Below are 11628 nucleotides of genomic sequence, written 5' to 3'. Positions count from 1 at the left end.
TTTAAAATCCTATAAGAAACATAAGCATCAAAGAGTCAAAACCCTTTGAGACTCTGGGTCCAGTTTCTTTAACTTTTCAAACTAAATATTAAAAAAATAAAAACTATACCAAAGTGCTTAGTGTCTTAGGCAAAACAGCTACGAAGAACAGACTTAATAATGGCAAACCATTTACTCCACGGACACGCAGCCACAGAGTAAATCAGTCTCCACGCCATGAAAATCCTCACCACAGATGTTTCCATAAATATATTTTACCCACTTTACCAGTACATTCCATCTTTTATCATTATGTCACTCTTTATCTTTTATTAAAAGATAAATTTGAAAGAGTGTATGGTGGCAAAATCACTTCAAATTAAATTTTCCCACTTTAAAACTAACAGAGAACTACATTTTATAATGGGGAAGACCGGCAATAACACCTTATTGCTATTAGTAATGGCAGATTAAATAAAGGAAAGGTGATGTTCTAAATACAGTCCTACTGGAAATGAATAAAGCATACAACACAGAACTGTGATCTGATCGAGTCACCTAGGCCAACATGGGCAGGGTCTACCCCGTTAGAAGAGAATTAGCTTTAGGAGCACGACAGATGCAGCACTTCTGCCATATGAAAAAGCACATAAAAGACACAAAGCAAAATATAATTATTACTTTTAGCATGTTAAAAATAATCACATCAAAAAAAGTATACAGATAAAAAATGTCATAGATGACATAAGAAAATAGTGTGTGATATATATATTTTGCATATATATATATATATATATATAAATCTACAGTATTTACCACTGTTGATATATATATTTTGGAGCAGCCCAGATGCTGCTATCATAAACTAAATTATACAGCTTGGTTTATTACAAGTCACAGAATCATGGTTTAAAAATTGGAATTACTCTCCTCAGCTACATTTTATACACATGTATTTCCAAGCTCCTGCACGCTCTGCATCAAGAGCCCGGTGCGAGCAGGACTTCGCTGGAGCTGCAGTGGAGCGCCTGGCCGCTCAGACACTGCATTTCCTTTGCCATTTAATAACATCATTACCGAGTTGATTACAATTACATTAGACTCATTATATACATAAAAAATAGTCACATTCACTAGCTAAACAAATGTTACTCTCATTTTAAAAGACAGACTTCTGTACCTTGAAAGCTTCAAGCTGCAACTTGCAACAAGAAGAGCCATCCATGGTAGGTTTTCTACTCTACTATTCAAATGTGAGCAAAGTCCTGTTGAAGACAAGCTCTCCAATTAAACACAAAGTCAGACTTTCTTGGAATGCCCAAAACTTTGTCAGTGTTTTAGTAATTGTAGTGTAACAGAATATATTTAAAGACATTGCTAATTTTTTACCATAAACCTGAATTGTTTTTCACTGAAAAAGAAAAGACTTTTGAAAGTGTAAAAGTCACACTTAAATTTTTTTCCGACTCCTAATAATTAGGATCATCTCTACAATTTTACATACTCATAACTTAATGGCCTAAGTGCAGCAATATCCATCGACTACATTCTTGAAAGAAAAGAGTGCCGGGAAAAGATCATGTAAATGACCACCCGGGGCCCTTTGTGGGGAGGCCCTGCAGGAATTTGAGGGGCAGAAGTAAGAAGTCACCATATTGTTAATTCTGCTTTCAAATGAATTTCAAAGGAGTTTGTTCTGCTGCCCCGTGTGAGTGCTTGGTGATCAGTAACTTGCAACTTCTCCTGCTGGCATCCACTGGAGAGTGTATTATAGCATTTCCTTTGCATCTGGCAAAGAACATTCTGCTCTGAGCTTTGCACAAGTCAGGCCAGAACAAAGAGCACAAATGCATTAAAACCGATTACGTGTACACAGATACGGAGAGCGCGGCACCTGTGGCCATCAGCTTACTTTAACTGCCCCAAATTTTAAGCACCGTTAAGTGGTTAGCCTTTCTCTCCAATGTCTTTAATTTTCAGATTGAAAGAAAATGGCAGCAATTGAACAAAAATGATGAGCACTCTGTGAGATGCTGAATTAAGTTAGGGCAAACTCTGAAGTCAGTTTAGGACCTGGGTTAAAAATATAAGGAAAAAAACGACTAAAAAACAAGTTAAGAAAAAGAATAATAAATTATTCCATGGATCTAGATTAAAAGTAGTTTTTAAATGTTTCTTTAGTTCTGTGTTCAAATGTGTATGCATAGATGCCTATAATATCTGTTAAAGACACATACACCACATATAGCCTTGAAAATATCTATTCTACACAGAAAGTTTTTCAGTGCTTTGTAACATTACTCAAAATGGAATGGGCTAATAGAGTAAAAATGTTCAGGTTTTGGAGAAAGATATCAATGAAACTGAGTGATGAATTATTGTGCGTGCATCCCTAAATGCTATTGCTATGTTTCCATGTTAAATTCCTTTTAACAGGTTCAGTGATGACGCAATTTAAATGCTCATCTTAAGCAGCATCTACGTGGGGATGGAAACACTTCCGCATAGTCTTATTAAAACTCTGCGAGTTGTTTACAATAGTATAAAATACTGCTTTGGCAATTATAAACATAGCAACATGGGTTTCATACGATTTCTACTCTTTTGTCTTTAGCAAGTACAGATGAATTCTCACAGCAATACTGATTCTTGAATAGAGAGCCCGTCCCGATTTCTGTAGTGATACGCTGGAGACGAGGGCCCTGAATATTGATACCCGGAGGAACTGGCATCTTCTAAAGCTGGTGAAGTTCTATACCGCACTGGACTATCGACCGAAACCGCTGGGAGGTTACGGTCCTGAAAGGAGACATGCTGAAAGGCAGAATATTTTGGTAAATTGCTTAAGTGGCTACGGTTAGGATCTCGAGTCCACGACTGTCCATGCATCTCAGGTCTGTATGTGTAACTCACTTCTGATCGTTTTCTGTTATCTGGCAAATAATCCACTGGAGGAATGATGAATTTTCCATTCTTTGGTGACCCTGAATTGCCCGAATATCCCCCAGCACCAATATCAACAGGGAGAACTTCTATTCGACTAGAAGGTAGTACAAGGGGAGTTGGGCGGCTGTAAGATTTTTCTGGAGAACTATCGATCGAAAGAGTAGAACCATAAGGCCTCCTGGAAGGATTCATTTGGGTCCCAGGGGTAAGTTGTGGAGACACAAAGCTGCTGTTAGCAGTAGGGATGTGTTTGGGAGAATTTCCATGGTAAACAGGAGGATTACTATAAGATGGCGGATGCACGGTCCCGCCGTCTTCCCCATCTAGGTGAGATGGATATTTTGCATAACTTGGAGGCTGCACTTTAAAAGTAAACTTGTTTGGTATTTTTGATGGACTAGAACTTGGCTCAGCGTGCTTTCTTGGACTGTGAGAGTAAACAATATTCCTGGGACTTTGAGAGTAAGCCCTTTCCAGAGCCTCTTCGATAGAAGTGCCATTTTCATTTTCAGGTACATTATCATACTGTGATGCATTAGAACCACGTTTCCCTTCATCAGCATCCCAAACCTTCATCTTTTGCCTTACATTGGACATCCGAGCATCAGCAGAACTAGGGATGGTGACTGTAAGCGTGGGGTGTGCTGATCTACCTTTGCCTTCAACGGCGTATTTGGCAGTTTTTTCACTAGTTGAAATATCTGACGGTTTATTCCATTTGGGCACAAATTCCTTCCTGATATTTGAAGTGGCATTGCTATTTTGGTTAGCAGCTGCATGATTATATTGCCTGGAATTGTCTTGTGGACCTGATGGAAGTTTTCTTTGAAAATTGGCCTCTTCTTTAAGCTTTTTGCTATCCTCGTCCGCCGATTTCCGTCTTAGCTGCCTTACTCTTTCCGGCGTACCAATTCTGCTTTGATGGTGAGGGGAATGCTCCTGTTTTTTGTGAGGTGATGAGCCACTTTCTTGTCTGCTGCTCATATGAGGACTTGACTTGCCAACACTTCTTTGTCCATTGCTCAGGTGACTAATGCCAGCAGACTGACATTCAGGTGGAAGTTGTCCCAAAGGTTTCTTTGGAAATTCATCTTCTTTACCTAAAGGGAAAGATACATGCATAAGTAACACAAATACATGAGTAAATAGTACCAAATATTAAGAATGACATTAGGAATAACTGCATATTCTTCATATGTGCACTCATACACATGAATACACCTACATATACACCACACAATTTTAGTGGCTTAGGAAAGTATTTTTTAGAGAATCTGATATTAAAACATACTAAAACACAAAATCTTATTAGGCACTATGAAGGTGGGAACATCTTATAACCTTATGAGTAAAGTTCACACAACTGTGTAACGTAGGATTCTTATATTTTGTTAAGACATATTGTTACATACTTTTTCAAGAAGCCAAGGCTGATATTCTCATTTCTATTCCTAAAACAATCCTACAGGTCAGTAATTCAGTGTCTTACCATTACATTACTTTCACATTAGCCTACCTCAACTGAAATGGTTTTGAGAACTCTGTAAAGCTTTTCCTATCAACTTCAAGTAGGTCTACCAAATTTAAAATTCAATTGATGGCCAACTGTGGTCTCAAAGTTGTCCCCAAATAGTTATTATTATCTTAAGTACAGGCCACAGTATAACTTCAGGATAAAAAGAAATAGTATGGCTCTATTTCAAAGTTAACATTCTAAAAGGATCCTAACTTTAAATGCAAAAAAAGAGAAAAAGAATAAAAAAAGAAAGAGAAAAGAATTTTGGATACTTTGAGTTTCATATTTTAAATAACCCACATCAGAAAATTAATGAGGAATTAAAGGAGGGTGCGATAAATCGGCAATTTAGTAAACAGTGTTTAAGATGATCTCTGACAATTTGGATACCCAAATAATATCTTGAAAAAACAAATTTCACTTATAAAAATTCTATGGTTTAAGATATATGTTTTTCACCTGTTATTACAAAATAATATATTCTCACTTTATAAGCTGTTGCTCTTTTCAAATATCCACCCACCCATTCATCTCACAAATCTTTCCTGAGTAAGCTCTGCTTGGGGCACTGTGCTAAGCAATGAGCACATGTGCAGTGAACAGGCGGACAGGCTTCTGTTTTCATGTCGCTCACAGTCTTGGAGATGATAATTTTGTTATTTATCCACATTTCATAATTGTTCTTAAGATATTTTAAAAAAGGATTTTTACATTGAAGAATTCAAAAAGTGGTAAAGTTTTCTGGGATTTATTGATTTGTATTTAAAAGCAACTGCTGGGGCCGGCCCGTGGCCGAGTGGTTAAGTTAGCAGACTCCGATTCGGTGGCCCAGGGTTTCGCTGGTTCGGATCCCATGCACAGACATGGCACCACTCATCAAGCCATGCTGAGGTGGTGTCCCACATGCCACAACTAGAAGGACCCACAACTAGAATATACAACTATGTACTGGGGGGCTGTGAGGGAAAGAAGAAGGAAAAAAAGATTGGCAACAGATGTTAGCTCAGGTGCCAATCTTTAAAAAATAAAATAAATAAAAGGAACTATTGACAGAGATTCACTGGAAATAATATGAACAAGTGCAAAAATAGAGTAAAAATATTCAATGAGCTTTTCTTTGGGAGGGGAAGGAGCAGAGAATGATGAAGAAACAACATCCTTTAAATAGTTAAGCTACCAGAATCAGAATTATTGAGCTAAAAGTAACCTTAGTGCTCTTCTAATTCAGTGGTTTTTAAACTTTCTAAAAGCAGACTCCTTTTTTCCAACCAAATTTCACATGAAACCGCAATACATACAGGAAATACAAACAACATTGCTCTAGTTAAAGTGAGGGGCTCAGGGTGCCTCCCAGTCACCCCTTTTTCCTCTTCTTCAACTGAGCAGCCTCTCCGAGCCCTGCTTTGCAGAGACCCAGCATTCCCCGTGTTTACAGATGAGAAAGCAATCTCAGGAAGCCAGGCAATCTTTAGTGGCAGAAACGGAATGAGAACCAGGACCCAGTATTTTCACTCCCAGTTCATGGTTTTCTTTCCCTTCACCAGGTTCACGAAACTCCACAGAAACTTCCAATGGTTCTAACTGAAGCTAACTTTACTGTGACAATCTTTGTGCAAGCTTTTCATTTTATACATTGGAAAGCACACAAAGCATTAGGAGTGACCACTTGTTCCATTCCTTCATCCATTCAACAGACACACACCTATCAAGCAACTACCCGTACCAGGCACTGCTCTAGATGCTGGCAATCCAAGGACGCAAGAAGAAGGTGACATCCCTGTCCTTATGGCACTACTTGTGGAGAGAGATATGAATACAGCGCCAGGATAAGGCAATCAAGATGATTTGGGGTGGGGCAGGACAGAGCAGGGAAGAGCTCCAGCAAGAACAAAGCGCTCTGCGCCTAGAGTGGGGGACGGCAGAGAACGGCTGGGGACGAGGTCGGAGGACTAGAAGAGACACATCGCACAGGGCCGGGATACAGTAAGGCCTCTGGGTTTTTTCTGAGTTAACTGCAAACTACTGGAGGCTTCTCAGCAGGAAAGTCACATGATCTGATGTCTACCTTATAAAGTTCACTTTGAACGGCGAGTTGGACTTAGATTGTATGATAATTAATGATGATAATAACAACAGTAATAGCTAATAATCATTAAGCACTTACCATTGTCAGCCGCAGCTCAAAAGCTGTACCTACAGTGCATGTAACAAGGGTCACTATTATTATTCTCATTTTATACATGAAAAAACTGAGGTAGAGATGAACTTGCCCAAGGGCTCACAGCTCGTACGCAGAAGATGCAGAATTCAAACCCAGAGCTGATGCCAGCCGTCAACCTTCACTCCTACACTGTACTACAGTGGAAGTAATGAGAAGCGGTTGCTTCTTGGATACATGTTACGGTAGGGTCCACACACTTGCTCATGGGTTAGATATGAACTGTGAGGGTTGAGCAGAGTAATGACTTCTGGTTTAAAGATGGCAACAGACAGATACTATTCAGTAATGGTTGGCATAACCAACACTGTTCCTATACTTTTTTATAAGGAAGATATTTTATGATATGTGGACAAATTATTTTAAGTGATAATCCAAACTTTAAAATGCTTGTCATTGAGAAAAGTTTTCTTTGTTTATGAATGTTGTATGGGAAATAATCTGAAGCATTCCAGTTCAGCTTCTGACTAGTCTCATATGAAGTATCTGGAATTGAGGTGAGAAAGTTGACTCAAATGCTGCCTGAGTCAAGAATATTCACAAGTAGTCATTCAGCCTATCAAAAAACCTAACAATAAAGATAAAATTAAAATTTATCCAGTATCCCCAAAAAGTTTTTATCAGCTCCACAAATAGCTAACCATTAATCCTAGAAAAATACATGAATTCCTTCTTCCCTGCAGGCAAAAAACCCCAACAAACACAAATTCTCAAGAGGACATAGATCTATTTAATAGAAAAACTGAATTTATGAATTTTCTTTTAGTCCCCACTCTGACAGTTTTCTAAGGGCACAACACAGTAATCTGAACGGCTAATTCAATGGCTGGTTGATATTCCATCAGATAGTAATATCAGCCAATAATCAAAACACCCTTTTCAGGTTGGTGAGTAGGAACCTGATAAAAACATAACCATTAAAAAGAAAAGGAAGACAGCGGCACCCAGAGTGGTTAATTCATGCCTGCAAGATGTGCTGTTACACAGACAAAATGGAATTCGTTGTAGCCATTCTCACGCCGAGCCCTTTAAGCTGCTGCCCTTCTCATCACTCAGTGGCTTTTGGCAGCCTGCAGAGAGCGCCACCAACATTTTAGTTCATATGAAATAATTTTAAATGTTTAAAAAATTCTCCACAGCAGTATTAAGCCAAAAAATGCAACAGATTTCAAAATGAACCGCTGTTGCAACTTGTACATGTACTCCGAGAACATCCATCCATCAGGGCAGAAAGCTTCAAATGTTTCTCTTAGCCCAGACTGCACATGCTCAGATCCTGTTTTCAATGTTTCAATTTACATCAATTTACAACTCGTGAAAACTAAATTCACTTGAAATTAGGTTTTTCCAAGGTTAGCTGCCTGCTACGGACTGTTGAAATTCCCCAATGTAACCCCCAGTGTAATGGTATCTGGAGACGGGGTGTGGGAGGTAATCAGGTCACGAGGGTGGAAACCTCATGATGGGATTAATGTCCCACCCTCAACCTCTCTCCAGAGAGGAGATAGGGCCACAAAGAGAGGTGTGATCTGCCCAGTTTTTACCTCCTCTGCAAAGGCTTCTAAAGGACTAGCCTTATTGTGCCACAGGGACTGCAGCCCATGGGTTCCTCCAAGTTGTGGCCAATAGTGGAGTGAGGAGTGGCCCCTGGCAGGACATGGGGAAACACCCGGTTGGAAGAGTGGTGGTCAGATGGGGAGCTCTGGACCACATGGGGACAAGCCATCTCTTTCTGCCATCACACCTTCCCAAATACAACAGAGAGGTGACACTTAAAAGGGAAGGCAAGACCGATACTTGATTAATACGTCTGAAGTACTGGACAGTGCCTGGCCCACGACAGCCCTCAGCAAAGAGCTGCACACTCTGGGTCCTGGGAAGTGGGATTGGGGACTAGAGTAAGAAATGATTCACCAGAGAACAAATGTGTGTGTTTCCTCTTCTTCAGCTGTGCCTAAAAACCACTCATTGTTATGGGCTGAACTGTGTCCCCTCAGAACTCACACTAAAGCCCTAACCCCCCCACCTCAGAATGTGACTGTATTTGGGCATAAGGCTTTTACAGAGGTAACGAGGTTAAATGAGGTCATTGGAGTGGGCCTCTAACCCAGTATGACTGATGTCCTTATAACGGGTGATTAGGACACAGACAGGTACAGAGGGACGATCATGTGAAGTCAGAACAAAAAAACGGCCATCTAAAGCCAAGGGGAGAAGAAACCAACCCTGCCAACACTTTGACCTTGAACTTTCCAGCCTCCACAACCGTGAGAAAATAAATTTCTGTTGTTTAAGTCACTCGGTCTGTGGTATTTTTGTTAGAGTAGCCCGAACTAAGACACCACCCTCAGGTCTACGTCTTAAATCCTAAGACTGATTTGCTTTACTAAAAGCAAATTTTATGGACTGCCCTTTTATGTTAGTAAAAGTCACATATTTCATTAATTATGATCATCTGCTTTTATGGTCCTAGCACACTTTCAATATCAACAATGTATTAAAACCAACTATAGTAATTAACATTTATTTTATATAACCACATCAAAAAGATACCAAAACACAATAAATGTGCAAGGTGGGCACAGGCAGTAACAGATCCATAGGGGAAACAAGAGCTCCATTACTGTGCAGATTCCCGTATGACGTTTTCTACGTCATGTGGTCACCAACGTAATGCTAGGGATGGTCAATTTGAGGTTGGCTTCCAAAGATATTCAGCTATAGCTGCTTATTGACGATGAGAAAGATGAAAGGGCATCTTTGTCAGTGTGGTACTCAGAATTTCAGTAATATTCTAGATTAGTACTAGCTGAAACAGAGTAGAATGGGGTTTAATAAGGAACCAACATGGTGGAAAAGATTTTAAAAAGTTTTAGAGTGGCGGTGGAAGGAAGAAAGCAGAGATGAAAGAGGCCTAAGAGAGAAACTAGAACATCTTGGGAAAAAAATGCCATATCACATACTGTTCCTATATTCTAACATCCGTAAATTCTCATTCTGAAATCTTTTAGATACATAAGGGCACACACTGGTAAAGACTAACAGGACACAAAGTAAAATACAGGATCATGGATATATGGCATGTATTTCTCAGTAGAAGTATTAAAAAAAATTGAGAAGGAAGTAATGGAGAGACTGAGGTGGTAATATCATGCATGAAACAAAATGGAAAGGTATGTGTCATACATACGCGGGAGATTTAATTTTTCAAGATAAAGGGTAAGAAAAGTATTCACCTTACACTTAACACTACTTTACATTCAAGTCAATACAGAAATTTCTCTAAGGGAAGAGACATTAATATTCTATGCACTTACACATCATATTAGAATCAAAAGAAAACTTTAACATGTTTCATTTACCGAATGGGCAAGAGGCCAAAATCCAGACTGGGGAAAAAAATCCTGTGACTGTTCTAAAATATCCAAAAAGTAGCATCTTAAAGTTCTTTCATAGTAGCCCATAATACATTTCCTTTTCCCCCTAGTAGACAATAATCTACTTAAAGTGACTTCGACTTCTTTTGTATTTTTCCCTATAGTATCTAAAACAGTAACGGAATTACAAGTTACATGTTGACAAAATGTCCGTTCATTCACATACCATTAATAGGAACCAGAGTAATGACGTACCGTTCATATAAACAGTACAGAAACATAATGGTTATAAATACCCAAGATCTACATAGCTAAGAAACTAGATGTAGTAGGGTTTGGAGAAGAAAAAAAATCCAGTGCAGACAAAATGACACTATATCTAATTAATTCCTAAAAGGCAACCTCTCGTTAGGAACTAGGACTCTGTGTGAGGTACATGGCGGCTACCTCAAATGTACAAAGACACTTGGAGGATACAGCCTCTTTGCCCCATAAAGATTTCCAATAAGCACAGAAGAGGTGAAGTAATTTGAAAAAGGCAGTAGACAGAGCTATCAGAAAGAGCCTCCTAAGACGCTTAAAAAACCCAATTCGTCCCAATTTTAAGACAGTAACCCAAGTTAGGATAGGAGGCCTTGCATGGGAGGGTTAAGAATATTCACAGGTCCGCGGGCCAGACTGCAGCGCTGCGATTTGCTTCATTTCAAACAGTGTCCGGTCATATCTCCTTCTCCAGTGCCTTGTGACCAGGGAGCATGCTAAAGACCAACAAGTGGAACTAATGCATAGCTCATGATCCTGGCCTCAACATATATCTTCCATAATACTTGCTGACTGATGACACTGTGGGATTATGTCATGTACAAGTTATTCCCATAACTGACCAAGTGCCTCTGACTAGCATAAAATTCTCAGTGATTCAACAGTGATCAAATGTACGTATGTTGTCTGCATTTCAGGGAAGGTCTCCAATGAACCACAGGGCAACCTTGTCTGTGGGAGAGGGCTGTGTCTCTTAAGAGGAGGAGGAATGGGAAAACGTGGAAAGAAGGGATCAGAGAAGAAGGCAGGGGAAGAAAGAAGGAAAGGAGGAGCAGCGAGGAGGCGAGATCAGGGTAGGGCAGTAATAGAGAGGACCAGAGGAGAAGGCAGGCACAGAAGGCACTAGGATCGGGAAGACAGAACACGGAGAAGGCCGCAGGGAACCTGTGAGCAGAGCGTCTCCCTTCCTGCAGGCGCCGTAACTCTCCTGTCTGAGTGGGGACTTTCCCATGCTTCATAACAACTGGGCAAGGCAGAGGCCTCTCAACTCCGACAGCAGTACCAAAACTCAAGGACTCTGTCCGGGCACTCTGACCTCTGTAATTATGAAATTAGGAAGAAAAATCAATTTGACTTTGTTACACAGCCAATTCTTTTTAAGAGATTAATTATTCAACTTTCAGTGAGCTGGAGACATACTGTATAGACCGTGTGAGAAGGACAATGCCACCACCAGCAATATTTTCATATGCTAATAAATGTTCTCTGCCCTTTTCCCACAGAAGTAGATCCAAATAAGCACTAAAGCTTTCTGCACAATCTCTTCATAG

The 11628-nt window shown here is 39.8% G+C and overlaps 1 protein-coding gene across 15 annotated transcripts in view; it reads right to left on the bottom strand.

The window, feature by feature from the left end:
* Positions 1-650: 650 nt before the first annotated feature.
* Positions 651-11628, bottom strand: part of USP6NL (USP6 N-terminal like) — a 256318-nt gene continuing 245340 nt past the window's right edge. For all 15 annotated transcript variants that reach the window (XM_070255365.1, XM_070255360.1, XM_070255362.1 and 12 more), the window contains one exon: positions 651-4025. In XM_070255365.1, the coding sequence (XP_070111466.1) occupies positions 2611-4025 (1415 nt within the window). In that variant the 3' untranslated portion in view covers positions 651-2610. The remainder of the gene's footprint in view (positions 4026-11628) is intronic.

This window comes from Equus caballus, chromosome 29 (assembly GCF_041296265.1).
Source record: "Equus caballus isolate H_3958 breed thoroughbred chromosome 29, TB-T2T, whole genome shotgun sequence".
Taxonomy (NCBI): Eukaryota; Metazoa; Chordata; class Mammalia; order Perissodactyla; family Equidae; genus Equus; species Equus caballus.
Note: the sequence above shows the minus strand (reverse complement) of the source record. Positions and strands in the feature narration are given on the sequence as shown.